This window comes from Haemorhous mexicanus, chromosome 5, assembly GCF_027477595.1.
Source record: "Haemorhous mexicanus isolate bHaeMex1 chromosome 5, bHaeMex1.pri, whole genome shotgun sequence".
Classification (NCBI taxonomy): domain Eukaryota; kingdom Metazoa; phylum Chordata; class Aves; order Passeriformes; family Fringillidae; genus Haemorhous; species Haemorhous mexicanus.
Genome location: NC_082345.1, coordinates 10,479,460 through 10,501,026, shown reverse-complemented (window position 1 = coordinate 10,501,026; position 21,567 = coordinate 10,479,460). Strand labels below are relative to the sequence as shown.

General features: G+C 37.9%; 1 protein-coding gene across 14 annotated transcripts in view; it reads left to right on the top strand.

Moving 5' to 3' along the window:
- Nucleotides 1-21,567, top strand: part of MYBPC1 (myosin binding protein C1) — a 69,624-nt gene that overhangs the window by 8,937 nt on the left and 39,120 nt on the right. For 11 of the 14 annotated variants that reach the window (XM_059845856.1, XM_059845857.1, XM_059845859.1 and 8 more), the window contains exons 2-6: nt 11,535-11,567; nt 14,496-14,537; nt 20,105-20,137; nt 20,503-20,538; nt 21,177-21,212. In XM_059845856.1, coding sequence (XP_059701839.1) covers nt 11,535-11,567; nt 14,496-14,537; nt 20,105-20,137; nt 20,503-20,538; nt 21,177-21,212 — 180 coding nt within the window. The remainder of the gene's footprint in view (nt 1-11,534; nt 11,568-14,495; nt 14,538-20,104; nt 20,138-20,502; nt 20,539-21,176; nt 21,213-21,567) is intronic. The other 3 variants (XM_059845858.1, XM_059845860.1, XM_059845864.1) reach the window with 3 other exon arrangements.

Here is a 21,567-nt window from a genome sequence, read left to right as displayed (position 1 = left end):
TGAACTGACAGGATGGAACATGATAGGGAAAAGCAACTCACACAACAGCACAATTACTTTTTTCTCAAAGGGGAGTCATGCTTTGCTCAGCCAGCCTGCAAATCTGGTCCAAAAGCCAATTCCAGATTTTTCCTTCTCTCAAAGCCCTGAAGCTGTGACAAAACTAACTGAATACAAATGTAGTTAAAACTGAAAGGGACCCCAAATGAAATGTTTAGTGGCTCAGCTGGTGGGAGAGGTCTTACTCCTTGATACTCACCTACTCCAGTGTGCTAGGTGGACTAGAAAGAGCAGTAAAGCAACTCCTAAGCAGCTATTGAATTCTGTTGAGGTTGGAACTGCCAGGTATTTTTGTGTTTATTTTTTATAGCTCTCTGCCACGAGACCTTTCCTGAGGAAAAGAAATGCACGAATTATGGCCCCTAGAACCAGTTCCAACAGCACTAGAAAGAAGAAAAACTTCCTCTAATCAGTCTGAGCTGATTGAGTGTGTGTTTCACTGTTTTCTGGACTGAAATGAAATATCTCAAACCATTTGCACACCTCGATGTGCACAGCATGGCATGTCCATCTTTTTCAACAGTTTTCTTCATTTCCAGCGCCACTAAATCATTGTTCCTGTAAAAATTACAGAAACCCTTCCTGCTGGTGCTGGGGAGAATATCTGTGGCTTGTGATATCTAGGAACAACCACGTGAGAAATGCCATGCAGATGGAATAATTTATAGACTAATAGCTTCTGGGTCTCATCCTGTGATCCTTGTGTAGATAGAGATATACATACACACACTGTAGCACATTTGGCATCTTGTGTTTTTATAAGAACATAGTATCTAGGTCAAAAACCTTATTTTAGACCCAAAGAAGAGTGTAATTCCAATGGAGACTGTGCCTGCCACTCCCCCACAGATGCAGACTTCAGTGAAGGCACAGAGGGTCAGATGCCTGATGACATTTTTTCCATGGCATTCCCTCCAGCCTTACTAATCTTTCATCTAAGCTTTCCTTAGCCCTATTTTTAAAGGGGAAATCTGACCTCTGTCCTGTGCCCCTTTTTCTTTGCCCTTGTTTTGCATTTCCATGTTTTGCAATGAAGTTTTCTCTCTTACCCAACAGCTTTTTTAGCTGGAGGTAAACCATATGCCATGAGCTGTGAGTGTAATTCACAAGAGCATCTTAAATGCATTTTGCTGTCAAGCTTTGTTAAGAGCTTTCTCTCATACATATCACTTACTGATTTACTGATGCAAACCCCCACAGCTTGTCTGCAAACATCCTGCTGTGTGCAAACATTCCCAAAAGGCAGAGCTGTGTTTAGGTTTTTTTAAAGTGAAGGCACATAGTTCTCACAGTTATCTCCATTGATGCAGGATGAGATTGAGAGGTAGAAAACATTAACAGTAGAAACACTGTGCGATGTTTGTCATTTCATATGTGAGCACCCCAAAGGGACATGCATGATTTCATGTAGGTCTCCTAAATTTTTAACCCACAGAAAGAGTCCTTTCTTTCCACATGTGCAAAATACTCCTAAAGGTTTCTCAGTACAATTCTGAATCCCTGAAATCTGAGCAACAATAAATATTTACATACAAAGAAAGAGAAGTACCCAAGTCAGTACATAAAAATCCCAATAAAGAAGTAAGTTTCTGAGTTTCAGGTCAATTTCTGATTCTTTTACTACCAGCAATACTGCAACTCTGATACAAAGCTTTCCTGTATTGCCAGTTTGGGGTTTATTTTTTTAAACCAAAAAACCATAATTACAAACTTAATTACAAATCCACTTTGCTTGTATGTACTGGGACACTGAAACTCACAAAAAGTAGTAGCCACTGAATTTTGTGGCCCATAAGTTTGAGTTATCCCTAGCAAACTGAAAAGTGGATGCTACCACCCACTTGAGTGAGGTGTTTTCCACAGGTGTGATGACTGAAAAAAAGAATTGGGTAGGTAGAAAATTCAGGGCAAAACCAGTAATGGATTGTTAGTGATTAAGGACTTGGAACAGTCCCTAATCACGTAGGCGCCCGAGAGCCCTGAGCCCGGGCTCCTGTTACCATCCCCTTCTGCAAGGCTCTGCCTCTCTAGAGGAGGCTGAGGGCTGAAGTGCAGATGACAGGAGAGTGCTCTTATCTGAAGGAAGTCTGAGAAGACTCTTCCTTCTTGAAAAGATCACAGAGTATCAGATTATCTGTCACCCACTGTCAAATAGAGTTTAGCAAATGTCTTTCTTATTTGGTATTTGGATGCCATCGTGACAATGTTAAGACCCAGTTGCAGCATCTATTACTCTGAGAAAGAGCTCATCACAAGCTGATAGACTCAATCCCAACATGTGAGTGTCTGGTTTTGCCCTGAACGTCAATTAAAAGCCTGTGAACAAAAATCATGGAATTGGAACACCAGCAGGATTCCATTTTAAATCACTGAAGTGTTTTAGTCTGAATTTTAGTGAAAATGAAACCCATCAGCATGTCTCAAATGTTTCCTTGTAACTGACTGAAAGAGGATAGATCGCATGAATTCATGCTGCCACAGCCTTATGCTGGTGTCATCATTTTCCCCAAGGATCAATCTCCCTGTGTGGAATGATTTCCCACTGCCTGCACATAATCACATGGCTCTCAGGACTGCTCTGGGTGCACTGAACAACAGGAGACAGTCATCTGTGGGGCTCACTACCATCACGCAGAGCATCAGGTCCATAATGTGATTTCCATAAAACAACACTGCAAATTACTTTCTTAATTCACAGTGAAATATTTCAGGAGAGCTCAGCAAAACAACTGTGTTGTGTTTTGGGTTGAGCAAGACTAAAGACATTTTTCCAAACCGGCAAAATGCTTCCTGAGTTGATTGGGAAATTATCTGACAATCTGAAAGGAAGTTCATTACTGGTTAAGTACTCATCTCTTGAAATAAATGACCTTTCCACTTTATTGCTGACTTTTATCCTATAATTAGAAGTGCAACTGTCATTAAAAGTTTATTGTTAAATTTGAAGAATAGATTGCTTTCATTCCTAAGCAGAAGTTCTGTGGTTTATGAAGTTTTTTATCCAATAACCTTGTCTACTTTATTACCTTTTGAAGCTTTCAGGAAGGATGTTAGCATAAGTCACTGTACTTCTGTCTCTGGTATCACACTGTGGTGTCTTTTGCTTTCAATTTGCCCTTGGGAATGTATTGAGATAAACAAAAATATTTGCTCTAGAGAAAAATTATTAAGGAATTATTGCAGGGAAGGATAGGAAACTGGATATTGTCATATTTTTAAAGTAGGATCAGACTATTCTGACAAATGGGTTAAATGATTTTGGTGCATGTATATCAAAGATGGTCTAGGTTATTTAAAAGAAGAATTTCCCGCAGCTAGAGTAGGAGTGGAAAGAAAGAAACCCGAACTACGCCGATCTCCTGCATTTTCTGTTCACTCAGTGGAGTTGCTGAGTACGGGAGCTCACCGGGCTGGCTGTGGCCGGGCTGTCCCCTGTCCCTGCAGATCCCCAAGGGCTGGATGTCCCTGGGACAGGCGCATCCCGGGTTTTTCCCGAGACAGGGACGCGATCGCCTCCCTGCGGGGCAGGAGCGGGGCCAGCGCCCGGCCCGGCCCCGGCTGCAGGGGGCTCCTCGCAGACCTGAGCGCGGCTTCTAAACACAAAAAGGCGGAGAAAATGTTCCCAGCTGGGCTGGAGAGCCGGGCGAGTGGCTCTGCAGAGCTCCCACGTGCAGCCTCTCCCGGAGTCTGTGCCTCTCTTCAGACGGAGAAGGGCAAGGGCTCTCAGGTGTGGCTCTGCAGGGATAAACCTGGGAGCCTCACAAGTCCAGCTCACTGTGGTTTCAGCACTGCTTTTTTTGTTGTGGTTGTTGGTTTTACAAGGTAAAAATAGGAGTGTCCTTCAGATATTAGCACCCTTCTCCTTGGCAATATTTGCAGAGGCAGTTTTCTCCTTTCTGTTTCACCGGAGCCAGAATCGTGTGGTGCATTGTGTGAAGCAGCAACAAAGAATGGCTCAGGTGACTGAGAACAGTAGGTGAGGAATGCAGAATTTCAGGAGTTGTGAGGAAAGCAGAATTTCAGGAGTTGTGAATTATCTCAGGCTCACATTAAGTTGGTGGTATAGAAAATGAGATGGTGCCATAATCGGGGAAAATTTGAGGCTCTCTATAATTTGTAGGAAGAAGCTGATTTTGTGGGGGATTTCCACAATTTTCACTATGCACATTTTAGGAGGAAAATGCACTCTAAGAACTTCTTTCAGCAACATTCAGTATTGCATATAACTCATTGTAAAACAAGTTTTGCAGAGACATTTCAAAAACAGAATGTTTTTATTTCCAAACGTGGAAATAAAATTTAACACATCAGGATGTGGAATTAATGATAAATAAATATCACCAGGAAGAGTCTCAGGCTCTGCGAGTACAGGTGTGCTGACAAAGTCCTCTCATGAAGGTGTAGTAATGACTGTAAACTGAATTTCTTCACATTGTTAAATACTGTAACACATTTCAGCAAAACCCTTTTCTCTGGTAAGTGGTTAACAAGCAGAACATTATCTGCAAGATTTTGCATGCTAGATAGCATCACAAAATTTTAGTCTTGGAAGTTAAAAAAACCCCACAAATTGGGATTTTTCGTTTGGTATGGTTTTAATGATGAAATAAATTAGAAAATTGTTATTGCAAAAACTCAGTGAAAAAAGATTTAATCAAAAATTTCAGCAACATTTGGCACTCAAACTGTGCTCTACTGCTAGTCTGTGAATTGTGAGATACAAGCATAGACACTCAATTTTTCTGTTAGCTGCACAAGTGCTCAGGAACAAACTTTTATGGGTTATTTTCTTTGATAAAAAGCAAGAGAAGAAAGATATCACTGAAATAGAATGGAATTCATTTACTCCATCCTGGTGCCTTGTGGACTGAGTAGGCTAAAAATGAGCTCAAGAATGCATGGGAACTTGATAACCAGACTACAGCCACTAAACTTCACCTATCCATCTTAAATACTGTCCATGCTTGGCAGCTTTCCAGGTCCCTGTTACAGTACACGTGAAATTTTGAGTCTGAAAGGAAGATACTTAGAAGTCTATAGATATATAAACACATATTTTCTTAAATTACTTTTGCTCAAGGTCATGGTTGCAGTGTTCTTTAAAGACTAATTCCTATGTGAAAGCATAAGACATGAGTGGAAGTTTACACATGGTCAGGTTGGATCTAGCAGCATCATTTCAGAAAAGTGGAAGCCACAAGGAAAACACTCAAAATAAGCAATGATTGAATTATGCACTTCTATAACTATGAATGGCAGTGAAGGAAAAATCTGGCCTCACCAATTATCCTGCAGCTCCTCATGTGGATCTGTAAGCTGTTTATTTGATGTCTAGTCCATTCCACAGAATTCCCTAGTACCAGACTTTTGTTCCAATTGTTCATTGGAGTTTTTCAGCCCTCAAGTCAAGGAATGTGCTTACATTTAGCATGTGATGGTTTGATTTGCTCTGGTGGCCCATAAAATCTTTTGTAATGGAAAGCATTTAGATTAATCCTGAAATGGGACTACTCTCAGTGAGTTTCTATGCTGGGACTAGTTATTATCCTTGTGCCTGTTTGGGTTTTTTGAATTTTAATCATATGCCAAACTAAATTTTTATGCAAACTCTTTGTTAATTTATTTCTTCTTCAGTCCCTACTTAAACATGCATCACTGGACTGTGACACTTTTAGCTGTTGGAATATAAAATAACTTCATCTTCAGTGAACATGCTGATTTGTTCACTTGGTTACAATAAGAGGGAGTATTTAATGGAAGGTTGCTGTTTCCATTTTTAAACACTGTCCCAAGTCAAACCCAGCAGTTTATTTTGTACAACCCATCACTAGAAATGGAAACAGAAACTAGAAATGCATTATAAATGTCTAAGTTTGGGTCTATCACACTATTGGCCACAATAATAGTCATTTGGCCAGCCAACCAAGCACCAATGAGACACCAGAGCTTATTTACTTCAGCCCTTTGGAACAAATCTGCTTTCAGGATTTAGGAGCAATGTCTGCTTAGAACAGTTTCTCTAGGTATATTTTAAAAATAAGTGTTCATGGACAGTCATAAAACAGGGTAATGATTTCAGCTGGTATTGTAGTTTCTTGCTTTTGCTCAGACTGGAATTGTCTGCAGAAGCTGCACACAAATCAGATTATTTCTCAGTGGAAACAGGCTCATGAGGCACCAGGCAGACCCTGCGTGCGTGACTGTGCTCAGATTTTGCAGAATGATAAGCCTTCCTGTCTCTTCTTCTTCTTTTTTTTAATTAGTATTATTTTTGTTTATTTAAATTTAAGTCCAATTGAATGCACTTTTATTGATTATAAATGACATTGAACCAAGTGCTCTCTTTTCCAGCTTGTTTTCTGCTGGGGTCTGCTAACAGTAGTGTTTCCCAATCAAATGCTCCTCATGTTTTGGTAATCTCTATAGTTTGTTAAATAAATTCCTGTCTCCCAAAAGTTGAGGCTATGGCTTTTACCCACATCATTGATGCTATTGTGATTTGGCTGAATTGATCCACAAAAAATCATCCAACCATTTTGAGCTGTTTCTCTTCTTTGGAGCACTTTTTTTTCTGGGAGCATAAGGAATGAAAGGAATGAGCTACACTGCTTTTGTCTGCTGCTGATCTGGAAATGAGGAGTGCCAAGCAACTGTTCCACATCCTTAGTCCTTCCTGCCCACCTCTTTCAGAGGATCATCTACCTCAGGAGAAAGCCTGGTGCCACAAGGGTTGTTCTGTGTGCTACTGGGGCTGGGCACAGGGGACAGTCCTCACACACAACAACTGCACAGGGGCTGGGGTGAGCCCTGCTCTCTCCCCAAAACAGCATTTTGTCTATTTCTGTCTGACCAACAGAGTCAGCAGTTTAGGAATGCCTACACAGCAGTTATATTGGTCTGATCCCTCAAGGCTGTGACCACAAGATTAATCCACCTACCAAAATCTGACACAAGCTGATGGTGACAGGTCTTTGTAACAAAAAGCATTAAGTGACTATCCTCATGTTGTTTGACATATGAGAGTCTCTTTAACATGTTGCTGTTGCAAAGACAGATATCATACCTGTGTCCATGATGGTGCAGCCACAGCCCTGCTTTCCTTTCCAGGTAAATGGGGGATAAGTCCTCTGCTCAGACTGGGTGAGATCCTGAATCCCTTGGATATTCTTTGCTGGGTTGTAACTGATCTGTATAGAACTGCAGGGAGAAATTCGTGCAGGAGACTTTCCTCCTCCTTCCTGTGAATGTTCCAGCCCAGTGACAGTGAAATGCTATCTTTAGGCTTTCTGCAAGCCCTGATTTAATGCTCAAGGTCATTTCCTTTACTTACCTAAGGTTAAAAAAAAACAAAAACAAAAAAATAAAACCACCCACTACTCATTTTCCAAAATGACTGAAAGTTCTTAAGCCTACCCAAAACAAAGCTGGTCATGAGTACAGAGCTGAATGATGGGCAGGGTTATCCAGCCAGACCTCATTCCCAGCATGCTTGCTGACAGGTTGTAGTTCTTGAATGCTCCGAACTGCAGGTCTCCAGGACACTTTGCTTTCAGCACAGCAGTAGAGCAGGACCTGGAGGCTGTTTTAGAACCATCATCACGCCTCATTATGATTTTATTCCAGTGTGAAAGGTAATATATGTGATGTCAGGGAGTTTCTATGTTTTGTGCTGCCAGAAAAGCCAGTGGAAGTGGGAACCCAGAGCCCTTGAGAACTGGCCACCACACACAAACTGACATCCCTATGACAGTTCCCTGCCAAAGCTTCTTCTGGCTGTGGCAGGTCAGATGCCAGTGCAACCAGACCTAAAATGGAATTGAAATTTTAAATAATGACAGCCTCAATTTAACATGGTTCTTAAGTATTTTCATAACTTTGGCACATCAATTAATATAATGGAACTTTAAGCTTAGTTATATATACACAGGAAGAGATTTTAAGTCTTATTTTATCTGAAAAACTGAACATGATAAATGTGGAAAAGAGATGAAAATTGTTGGTTATGGGTCAAGTTGCATCTCCTGCTGATTTTCAAGCATGTATGCGTGTGTATATAATTATAAATTACAAATAAAAATGTCTTGGCTCTAAGTGCTCATATCCTGTGTCAAACTGGATCCTGAATGCATCTCATGACATGGCTGAGGCATGAAAGCATTTCTGGAGATGTTATCTAAGTGACAGTTGTGTTTTCATTTTATTTGCTAACTACACCTAATACACTATCTTTTCTGAGGGGCCATGTAGAGGGGACTGCTCAGTTCATTCCTGTCCTTGCTGTAAAGTTACATCTGGCCAGGTGCATTTCCAGTTTCACAGCCAATGACTAACCCAAGGTCTGTGTTTAGCACAACACAACCCCCTGAAATACAACATTCTCAGTTCTCAAATAAAGAACTGCAAAGAAGACACCTTTTGTTCCAGAAACTCTGAAGCAGAAGTTAAGTTTATTTATTCTGTAGAAGGTACACTTGACATTATGGTGTCAGTTCATTGGTGACTGGACCCTCAACAGCCTCTTTCCCCTTTAGCTCAAGAGGCATCATTGCAACCCAGTGAGCAGCACTTCTCCAAAAGGATTGAGGATTGCGTGCTGGAGACTTTCTCCACCAGCAGTGCCCTGACAATGCCTGAGCAGAGAACCATATTAGGCAACAGGCTGTGGGGAATGGCATGTGGGCACTCCAGGCAGCAGCCTCCTAGGGAAGGAGCACAACCAGAAGCTGCTGGTTGAGAGTGCAGAGCCCTGTCCTGGCTGACAAGCCTGTTGCAGAGGTCAGCCAGAGAGGGCTATCATTCTCTGGGGAGGTGGAAACTACTCGGAGCTATTAATGGTTTTTTTCCTGGCTGTCCTCAGGAATGGAACTGTAAGCCAGGCATGACCATGAAAGGGGTTGCACATGGCCAAAAGATTATGTTGAAGTATCTCCCATGTCTCTGCCACCCAGTGCCTGGAACTTTCCCCTTTTCTTTTTAATTCCCACATTATACTTCTGGTCTCTCCTTTGAGCTCCATTCTTGCTTCAGTTTTCTTAGCAGTAACCTGAACAGCCTTGAATTATGGTTTAGGAAACAAACTGCTGACTTCTTGGTCAGGCTTCAGTCCCATCACAGAATTGCAGAAAAGCTGAAATTGGAAAGGACCTTTGGAAATGGACCTTTGGAGAAAGTGTAGTCCAAGCTCTCTGCTAGGAACAGGGTCCAACAGAGTAGGTTGCCTGTGAGAGTACTCAGGTTTTGAATGCCTCCTTTTGTTGTCTGCATGAATGAGGTGAGGTTTAGACTTTAATAATAATAATGTTTCAGGTCTGGTCTGTGTTGTTTGGCTAACATCTGTTCCTGCTGATGCAGGACTTGTAAGATGTGTGGTTGCTGAGCAGCATTACAGTGTTGGTGAGGCCATGGAATACCTCTCAAAATGAAAGAAAAATTCAAGGCAGGTCCCTCAAACGTCTCATAAGCCTTTCATCTGAGAGTGGAGAGTGCTATAATTGTTGAGTTTTTAAGTCTGTAACTCTCACTGGTGAGCCAGGGAGGGTTTTCTAATCCAGTGTTCATAGGAATACTCCCTGTTTCTAGCTATTAAATTTCACAAGAAAAATTACACAATCAATAATTTCCTGCTATTTTCCATGCAAGAAGCATACTTCCATGCCACAATGATGCCTCAGCTGAATTTTTTACTCTCAGCAGAAACAGTGAGAAATGTCATGGTAGCAAAGCAAATAGGTTCCCAGACATACTCTTTGTGGTAAAACTTTCATGTTTTCATATGAAGATATTTCATATTTTTCTTGGCTGCAAAAAAAAGCTTAGTATGTCAGTAATTAGACCAGAAAAAATGAATTGCAGTGAATCTATGTAAGGATATTTCATTATTTTCACACTCTGTATGTTGGTCTTTAATATAATTCCTTCCATTCTGCATGGTGGGTGCTGTGATCAGAACACACAACACCTCTTACATATAACATCAGAACATACAACACCAGCTCTTTCCTTGTAGCAAGGGATTCTCTTTGGAACCTCTACAAGGATTTGCTGTTGTATCTGTATATGTGAGTGGAAGTTCCTAAACCATATCAAATTCACACACTCAAAATTATATTTGCACTAAAAATATCCCTCCCTTTTAAGCATTAAATTTATTTATCAAGAATGAGCATTGTGTTTAAGTTATATTTAGAACTGAGTGTAAAGGAATAGCCTTCCCAGCATTCCTATGTGACGGAGATTGAATTTTTTTCCTGAAAGTGGCCTGAGGTGGGGTACCAAGGGTTAATGTCCACAACATGACAAAAGTTAGTAAGAGCCATCTACTCTTTCAGGTCAGGGTTTTAAATTTTTAAATCTTTGCTTTTTATAAATAGGTAAACTGTAAGTCAATGCTAGTGCCAAAAAATAGTGCTGTTTTCAACCTGTCTAGGCTCCTAAAGCTTTTAAATGTTGAAAATAAGCTTCCTTTTCTGTTTTAAAAATATATTTTAGCTAGTCAATTTGTTCTTATGTTTTTAGATGGGAGAACATGCAATCCCAAAAGGATAGCCTTTAAACAGGATAAAAAAGCCTGGTTTGTGTATCACACATTGGAAAGGGAAGTGATTTACATTAAAAAAATCCTTGAAAGAAAGAAAACAGGAAAACCCAAACATAATGCAGGTTCCACTCACAGCAGCTAAACTGTGGTGTTTTGTTGTGTTGTTTTGGTTTTTTTTACTTTCTGCTTGCACTGAACATTGAACTCTAGATCTAATGGTGTGGATGAAAATGAGATGAAGGTTTCTGAATTCACACTGTGTAATCCCCCTAAGTTAATGGATCCATTACACTTCAAAGTTAAAATCATATCTGATATAATTTCAGCTGGTGGAAATTTTGCTTAATTTTGCACATGAGTGAGAGACCTTATGACTCTCTAAAACTACCTGAAAGGAAGCTGGAGACAGGTAGAGCTCAGTCTCTTCTCCCAAGTAACAAGTGATAGCTCAAGAGGAAATGGCCTCAATTTGTGCCAGGGGAGGTTGAGATGGGATATTAGGAAAAATTTCATCACTGGAAGGGTTGTTGAGCACTGGAACAGGCTGCCTAGAGAGCTGCACTCAGCGTCCTTGCAGGAATTTAAAAAAGGTGTCGATGTGGGTTTTGGGATGTGGTTTAATGGTGACTTGGCAGTGCTGGGTTAGTGGTTGGACTTGATGTTAAAGATCTTTTCCAAGACAAATGATTTTATGTTTCCATTAATATTATCTATTTCCACATTAAAAAATTTCACTACATTCTCTTTGCCTAACAAGAGTTTTAGATTTCTGACCTCACTCTGAAGTTGTCACATGTTGCGTGCGTGAAAGCAGAATAAATTTCCCAACTGCATTTACTTATTAAAGAACTCAAAGTCAACAAACATATACCAAATGTATGAAGAATATTTGCTTGTATTTGAAGCTCAATATCTGTCTTCTTTCCTCATTTTTCAGAAACTGAAAATGAAAGTGCACCGCCACCTCCAGGTTAGTGCAAAAAATGCTGCTTTGAGCTGTGGCACGAACAGCAGTTGCATGAGACTAGGTAGTGCATAGCCATAATATGGTGTGTGTTCATTGTCTCTTTGAAAGTGAGAGAACAGTAAGATAAGTAAAAAAGCCTGCCCAAGTAAGAGATCCTCACTTCACTTTGCCTGAATACTGATTTTTCAGACTCAAGGGTTTTTTGTGAGTGACTAGTTCTTTGCTTAATATTGCACATGTCCTTCAGAATAAGGTAAATCATGGCTGTTCAAATTATGTGGTTAAATTATGCTGTCCTCTCTGATTCTGGGCAGCATCTAATTACCAAAATACTCCCTTTCATTTTGCCTCAAAAGTACACTGTGAGTAAAGTTGACAGAATCAAGCATGGGATTCATTCCAGCCCTTACTTTTAGTTCTTTGAAAATTATGTATCACATCTAAGTAGTTCAACAGCTCCACCTCTGACCAGTGGAGCACATCCTGGGTCATACATGCTGATCAATGGGCCTTTCCCAGGTATCCTATCTAAAATGTCACTAGATATCCATGTGAAGGCAAGTGCCCTGAGGAGTCTGATTTATTGTCTAGAATGGAGTAGCTGAGCTCCAGGAAGCCAAATTTTGGTGAGGTGAAATTCACTCATAAGGATGAGGGCTTCAGGTGAAGCTGCAACTTTGCAAAGCCCAAAAATTCTCTTTAGTGGATCTGGAAAGGTGGGCAAGCCTTTGCCCTGTGCCATTGAGTAACTCCAGTTATTTTTTCAGATGTAGATATATAATGTAAATATATCTATATATAGATATCTACATAGATAGATATACAGTGTTGATATATAATACATATATATATCTACAATATGCATGTCCAATGCAACCATTTGTTGAGTATTATTCAACCTAAACAGCAATTCCAAACAGAACAAATACCCTACAAGTGTTAAATCTGCCTTTACTTAGTGTCTTGATAACTGGCACTTTACAAGCCTGATTGAAGATGTCTTTGTTTCAACAATACACACTTTGATTAAAAAATGACAAAGGTATCATTTGCCACAAGGAGTTTCATGGTTAAATTATCCACATATTATTTTTGTGTTATGAACTCTTTCATATTGCATGTATTTGTAAGGAAGGTTAATTGGTTTTTAATTAATGATATTTTACTCAACCATAAAATTTGTACAGTTAATATTAAACTAATTAATTTCACCCTGAGGGTCTTACCTGATATACTTTGTACTTGAATTCATGTTTTTAATCAATCTTAACTTTCAAGTAGAACTGAAATGAGTAGCAGCTTTTTATATACAGAAAGGAATAGCATCTTTGAAGCATTACATTAAAAATATCTATTAACATTTTCAAAAAAATTACAATCTTCCTTCCTATTTAAAAGCACAGGATTAAATACAAAATCACTTCTATAACCTCCTTTCTTTTCTCCTTACCTGTTTTTCTTCTGAAAAATAAGTAGGGTGTCATTAGGCCTTTATGTCAGGCAGAGACCAAACTGGGATATTTCTAAGCTGGACATGCCAGTCACTTCTGGCTTCCTTCTGCCTGACTCAAGATGCTGTCATCTTGGATTATCAAGTGCTAATACACAAAGAGGGAAGTTGGTTTCAAGATTCCAAATTTTATATCTTACAAAGAGTTTATTGGACATAACCAAGCATCTTGAACTGCACCAGGAAATTTTTGGGAAGTCATTGTGAGAGTTATTTCCAAATCTCAGTGTCAAGCCACAAGTGTGGAGCACTTTGACTGATGAAGTATTCAGATAATATGTAGACATGCTACCATCTGCCAAGATCAGTGAAATCTCCTGATCCCAGTTCCTGCTGGGAAAAGAAAGTGTCACTGTAGCAAAAGTCCCATTAAACAGGAACATCTGGCCAAGATGGACAACCTGACAACTGGAGCTTGGGAATTTAGGGAATCCAGACAGAAGCATCCATGGGTCTGTCACATGACCAGAATGTGGCATTTCCTATTAAGTTTCAGCTTTAATTTTCATAGTTACTGTGGCTACACACATGTGAACAAGAAATCAGGATAATCAGAGTACCAGCTGGCTCTTGCAGATGTTTTCTCCATGGAACAAAAATTATCTGAATTCCATCCTGGCAATGTTAGTCTATTGACCATCACCCAAAGCCAGGTTCTGTCAGGCAGCTGAGAGGTGAGTCTGCCACAGAGAGCCATTGTTCACAGACAATAGGATATTGAGCGTTTATACCTTGAAGACAGCACATGATTTGACAAGATTCTAGATTGAATGAAGTAGGAAACCAAAACCAATAGGAATCCTATCAAATCCTGAAACAGAGAAAGTGTGGAAATTGTTGCTTTGTTTAAAGCACAGTCCAAGTTTTCTCATACAGAGGTCAAAAATAATTCACATTCACCTGCTTGGATTAGGGACAGGCTGGCAGTTCTGAGCCAGAAAACTGAATACAAGTAGTCTTGGCAAGACTATGTTGATAATGATGAAGATGATGATAAAGAATATCCTCAATACACTCTCCTGCACTTTTTCTTAAGGATCAACTGAGTGGCAGTAACTCATGTCTGATCCAATTGCTTTCCAATTAACAATGATATGTAACTCATTTCAAAAGCTTTTGCAAGTTAGCCCAAGAACAAAAGACTAACAGCTGCTTCTAAAAAACCCAGCTTTTTTTTTTTTTCAACTGAGTCCAGGAACATCAATCTTAAATAACTTGTTCAAAACACAGAAATTGCATTGATATGCACAGGTTGAAGAATATTTTATGGGATTGCAACTGTATGTTACACTTACACAAATATCGATTATTCTTTAATGCTCTTTTTCCAATACTAGCAGAACCTGCATTTTTAAATGCTGTGTAAGTCTTTCTTTTTACTTTAAGATCCTCTCAAAACTATACTTGTACTTCCTACACAGAACAAAAAGCACCACAGGAGGGTGGAAATGAAAAGGGTAAAGGTAAGTCTGAAACCATACTTTAATAATGGGCAGTAAAGAAAACTAAATGCTGTTCTGATGCTGGATTGTTTAAGCTTTAATTCAGAATTTTGGTGCTAAATTACAGAGGTGTGATATGAGGCTTCCTAGATCCTTTTGCATGACTTAGCCATCCCAGGGAAATTATGATACTCATGAATATCTTCAAAAACCCTGCAAACTAGACTGATGCTTTAGCAACAGTATTTATATTGACTGTTCAATTAATGGACCAAATTACAAGTGATTTGCATGAGCAGAAAGCTGTGTTTAAATGAGCCTGGCTGTTGCCTCTGACCAAGCTTGCTAAAAATCAGATCCTGTGCACATTGGTTGCTTTTAAATAAAGTGGACAATGTCCTACTGTCATTCTAAACTGTTTGTGCTCTACCACAGAAACTTGATACTATACCTTTCAGAAAGCCCTATAGATTGTTTTTCATCTGAAATTAAAAATCACACATTCATCTTTCTGTCCTCACTGGGAGCCCAGCAGATGAGATCTTTACAGGTTCTGAGAAGTGTGTTTGAGGACTGTCTGCTGTGAACAGATAACTGCTCCACCAGCAGTGTCTGCAACAATCAGCTCCATTTTTAACACATATTTTTGCGCTGCTGGGATTAGATTCTAGCTCTGTTGTCAATTCTTCTGGTTAGGAGGATACATTTGGAGGGAACTGGGCCAAATTCTCTGCTTTTAGTAGGAGACATGACAAAATAGAAATCAAACACACTGTCAGGTTATTTTGAGAAGAATAGTCTCTCTTTTTAAACTCAATTCTGATCAAAGGCTAAAGCAGACCAAGATATGCTTACAACTGCTGCAATGCTTGCTTTTCATCTGGCATGGTTATGCTTTTTCATGGCAAATCAAGAAATGGCTTGCTTGAAAATGTATTCTGGCTTCTGGTGTCTTCCAAACAAAATCCTCTCTTTTAGACAGACTGGATGTATACTTGATACTTGCAGATTTATTTGGCAAAGGCATGCATGGCTATTTTTCTCAGCAGAGTCAAAATATAAACACTAAGAATGTGTGATTCAAGTACCCTTTTGAAAATAAGAATGTTGAACCAGGCTTCAGTGCATGCTATTTTGCCAGTTATCCTTGCATTGAGCAATTATTTTGACACACAAAATTTTGTGTGAGTAATCAAATCTGTCAACTTGGTAATGGAAATGCAATTCAGAAATAATTTGCATGCCTAATGATAGGAAAAAAGATGAAAGTCTTGCCTCAAGCTATTCCAACAGTTAGTTCTGCTTGCTTTAATTTGGATATGAGAAAAATGTTTGTACCCAAACTGAACATGAATGGTGATTTCCTCACTGCTTACAAGCCTACATTTCACTGAATAAAAATGAAAACATGGTAGGTAACTTATCCAAAACTTCTATTATCTTCTTGTGCATTATTATGTTTCTGTTTCAAATTTAGTGAAGGAGACAAGTATTTTCTAGGAGGAAAAATGTTCCTCCTAAGAGAAACCTGCTAGGAGGATTTTGCTACCAAAAAAATAGTCATTGAGGTCCTACTATGGAGAAGTTTCCCAGTTTCAACCCATGGTGGCAGCTGTTGCCTCTGTAAAACTTCCTGTGAAAGTCTAAATATTAATAGATAGATGACCTTCTGCCATGCTCCAGTGAAACTGTCACCTCTGCAAAGCAAAGTAGATGTCACTCAGTAGTAATACTTCTAAAAATTAGTTACAGTGCAGTTGTTCCTATCAGCTCTTGTTTTACTGCAGAATATCACCAAATAAGGGAAAACATCTTTTCATAGATTTATTCCTTCGGGTTTGTGTGCCAGGAAAAAAAAAATCTTTATAATGGTGAGCATAATTCACAAAAAGGGCCAAGATTCCATTCTTCCAACCTGTCCAAAATCATTTACACTTGAAAATGAACAGTTCAGCAAGGAAATTATGACAGGACCAGCTAGACATTAGCCTTTATACAAGTTATATGTGAAAGACTTTCTGCAACTTCTGAAGTAGCAGATTTAGGTAATTCCCTGAATGGAAACAAAATGGGAAACATTTCATATCTGAATTCCACAGCAATTGTGCAGTACTTGTGTGCCAGCAGTTGTGACCTGTTTGCTGATAATTTCTAAGATAGACTGTAGACACTGCAGGAACCTGAAATGGGACTGTGCTGGAACCTGACATCTAGGAAAGAAATCTTGGTACTCCATATAAATCCCATAGTCCATCATTTTCACCTCATCCCTAAGAAAATATTAACAGAAATTAGGAAGATAGAGTATACCTACCTGTGTGTCTGTTTTATTGTTCTATTTCTTTTTGGTACTTATTGTCTGTGTGAAATTACATATTTATATTCCTTTGTGTGTGCTGTAAAGTTATGAAATGAAAAACAGTGTGGTAAATTCTTTTATCTCACAGTTATTTCCTGTAAATTAGTAGCTCAGAGCAGTAAACATAAAAGTTTCTTTTATAAAATAAACCAGTTTTAAAAGATCTATAATGATGTTGTAAAAATTCAGGATATATCACCCATTTTATTTTCAGAGAAACAAAGTGAATCAGCACAAATCCTCCAAATTTACTACATTGTCTTATATTCATTCAATTTAAATTCTTGTGTCTTTGTTTTTAATTTTAGCATTATCTTACAGATTAAATATGTTATAATTTTGTTCCCACTTGCTGGAATAATAGTAAAATTTTAATATCAATTTGCTCATTCCTTTTTTAGGTCCCATCCAGCCATTCAGAGAGCTACTAAAATTTCTGTATATTTTACTAACAGCTTTCCTCTAGGTTTCTTCCAACCATCTACTAAAATGTTCATTGCATGTGTCATCCTTGTATTCTCCCAGGTTTCACTTACCCATTCATCTCCCTCCTAAAACTTCCCCCCTGTGGGTATGTGCTTCATTTACCATTTCCAAAGTGCCAAGTCCCCTTGATGGGACTCCCTTTGAAAATCAGATTGGTCGTTGAAGTCAACTAAATTTGAAACTCTCAGTCTTGCTGTGCTTTCTAATTTCAGCATAAAGAGTAGAATAGAAAAATAAAATAATCTACAATTAATTGTTTTTTGACACTCCTTCACAAAGTTAAGTTTGTCAACAATGTGGCTGATGGCAGAATAGCAGCTTCCATTTTGTGTGGGACATTTCAAGCCAGGGAAAAGTAGGTCTAACATTCTTGGTATCAGCAGCTCATATATAAATCAGTAATTTCTTTATTTTGGACTGTGTTTCTACATTTGCTGTGCCAGCAGTGTGAAATTTTAATGTTAAGGTTACACTAAATGTGTTTAGATTAGCTTCTCTGGAGATATGGAAAGTTCTTTCATCCTGAAGAATCTATTCCTGATACAGTTCAGTCTGCTCTCATTTCTAAATGATAACATTAACACAGTTAATTTAGAAACAAGAAGAAGAAACATATTTACCCTATATGTTAATGGGAGTGTGTCACAGACAAAGAATAAAGATTTCTATGGAGTAATTCATCTTATCAGCCTACTGTCAAATGAATCAATTGATTTCCCTATAACAAACTCTCATCATGCAACAGATTGAAAAATATATCTCATTAAAATTTTACTTGCAGAAGATAAGGATAGTGAATTAATGATCACAGTTCTACTGACAGATCTGGTATTTTTGCTGGTTTTGTTCTCCTCAAATAGACTTTATTTTAGCATAAACAATCTTTCATCACAGAAACTGAATTGGCTATAGCTGTTGAACCAACAGTCAGTCCATTTTGTCCTAAAAGCCTGAGATGGAAGGAGTGATGGATTGATAATTACCTATTTATCAAAACAATCCCTCCAGCATGTAGTGTTTTCATACTCCTTCCATTTCCAAAACATTAAATTGGGCTTTCATCCTTATACTTCTGACATGTTTGTTTGTTTCCTTTGTTTGTCTTTGATGTTAACATTTTGTTTGAAAAATGAGAGATTACCCAGGAGAAACCCCAACAATCTCCCTGCAAAACTAAAAACTTTTTTGGAGTTTTTTTTAGTTTTTCAAATGATTAAATGAAAGAGAAAACTGAGTGGTCCTTTCATAACTTGATTATCATACATCATCATGTAGGATCCATCACATCAAATGTTTTATGCTGGTCTTAATTATTTTTTTCAGTCAAATGGCTCCTTGAGCTATCATCAATCACAATGGTGACATCATTGACAAAAAGAGCTGAAAGTACACTTAATGCTTTCATGAAATATGGAGAAATATTTGCAGTGGAAGAACATAGCCTTGCATCCATTTAGCTGCTAATGCAGTATGTTAAAATGTCTGACATGACTTAATCATTACTGTGCTTTTACTGAAAATCAACATTTTCAACATCTGCTTATGGCATTGGATGATGCAGGTCAGGAGAGCTCTTCCATTATGCTTTTTTTTTCCCTATGAATAAGAAAAGATGTTTGAAAGATAACACATTAATCCTTCATGTGTAGGCATGCCTTTTTAAACTTTCATCCTCCTCCCAAGGGATCTTTAAAATGAAATTTGATGAATCATTAAAAAGGAATGAGTAAAATGTTATGGTAAAGTAGACAAATTATATTAACAGACTTTTAATTAGCCTTCAGTGGTTAAACAAACCCAAAAATTCAATATTGCCAATGTTTATGAAAATGCAACTGTATTTCATATGTGCTTTTGTCATAGTTATGAATTTTTTCCTTGAAAAAATATAGATAAATTTTAACTTTAAGGTCAAAATCAAAAGATAATGTCAGATTTAAAATTTCATCACGGAAACACAAACACAATATATAAAAAAATCCAACCCATAAAAAGACCATCTTTATATATGTGGGTTAATATTTTTCCAAAGTTATTCTTGTTTAACTCTGTTCTCCATTTTTGAAGTGTTCTACAGATGATTTTCTGATCCTGTATAAAAGCATGTTACCTTCATATAACTTATGTATTAAATCCTAAATACATCCAGCATTTTTTTATCTTTCAGAGGACACTTTGGTTATTTTCTTACTTTTTTACCATTAGGATTTTAAGACAATAAGACCTTTTTGTTTATTTTTATCAAAGGTGATCTCTGAGGTTTCTAGTCAACATCTAAAATTCAATGAGACTCTTGTAAAGAGAGATGTCTTTACCTTAGAGAGATGGTCTTTACCTTATTCTGGTTTTCTAATAATCATGATTACAGTATTTCCATTTAACACCAGCTTCATGTTTTTCTCAGGCTTTTGATTTTTATAAATATAAGCCTCAACATATTCTATATGATTAAACATTTTAAAATATCTGGGTAACAATTGTTTGTAGCGATTTAATATCTCATGACAGTCAACTTTTAGTGTGATCAAAAGGAAAATACAAAGCATGGTGATAATAGTTCTTTCCTTATTTAAAACTATTCTCCTGTTGATATGAGGAAAAACTGAGTTGTGTTTTCCTTGCACTTTAAGTTAATATTATAGTGTTGAAATTACAAAGCATAAATAGAGGGAACTAGTTTTAACTTTTTCATATCTTGATTTAATAATGCTGAATGCATATGTGGTGCACATTTTAATTGCAGACGTGGTCATCAGAGAAATGACATCTTCCTCAGGTTAGATATGTGATTCTCCTTCATTTCATTGTGGCTTTCTTATTGTAATTACTGTGGATTACATCTCTAACAAACAGAATCACTCCGCAGCTCTCATATAAACTCATGATTTAATCACAGATCACAGTCCACATCTCATTTTGTTATTTACTTGCTTGAAACATCAAGGTTTACCATTTCAGCTACTGAATTATGCAAAGCTTTCCTCATCAGTTTGAATCTTCCATTGTGAATGCTCCTGAATATTGCAATTTATTTCCCTTTCTTTTGCAGGTTTTACATGTTCATGTAGTTGTTTTAAAGCAGATGATCGCCTGTGCTTTCAGTTTCTTCATGTGCTTTTTCATTTGTATTTCTTTTCACAGATGAAGATGACACCTCAGTTAGTACTCCACCAGCAGGTTAGGACTGTGATAATGCTTTGTGTGTGTATGTATGTATGTATTTTTCTCTTGAATATTAATGAAGAAAGAGTCCAAACTGGCAGACTGAACTCAAAAGATAAAACTTAGAAAATTTTTTTAAGTGCCCTATATTTTATTAATCTCTGTTCAGAAGGGTAAGTCCCTTATATCAGTTAAGTCCCTTTTCAGTCCTGTCTTGAGGTCTTTAGTAGATATCCCAGTGGAAGGTAAAATATTGGTTAGTAGATCCAAAAGCAACTCCAGATAAATAAGTATACTGTTTACATAATCAAAATACTGTCCCTCAGACAAATATTGAGGAATGGAAATTCCTCTGTTACCTGGAACTACACAAATCATAGAAAAAAAAATCAGCCTCATGTAACCTTTCTAAAGAAACTCAATGGAATTAAACTAATTTAGATTTTCTAGAGAAAAGTGGAGAAGGTTTCTGGGGGTTTTTCTTAGCTGTTCACATTTTTTTGGTATTCAAGTAGTTCCTCATGGATATGGTCCCAAATATTTAGTCTAATCTTCTTGTATGAAGAATCAATGTTCCTAAAATCCCAGTGGTCTGAGGTCAGTTAAGCTGTGATCTCTGAGCTGGTGTCATCTAAATTGCTCTTCCCTTTCAGATGGGATGTCTAAGGCAGCGGAAAGAAAGGATTCAGGTGAGACCTCCTGAGCAACATGACAAAACCCTCCCAAAATTACATTTTAAAAATACTTTCTAGACTTTATTTTTAAAAGATAATACTTTATTTTCATTGTTTAGACAGCAGCAAACTATAGCTGTTGAAATGCTTCAAAGTACCCGGGCAAATAAGATTCTAGCAGCTAAACCAGGAGCGAGAAGGTTGTGCTGCACAGAACAGGACATGTATTTGGCACATACATACATACCTATCTATCTATATCTGTCTCTGTATAGATAGATACATAGCTGTTCCATTCCTCCTCAGCCTACAGGAATTCCATTCCTACATTCAGCCTCACCCGAATCCCACACACAGGTCCCAGAAGACT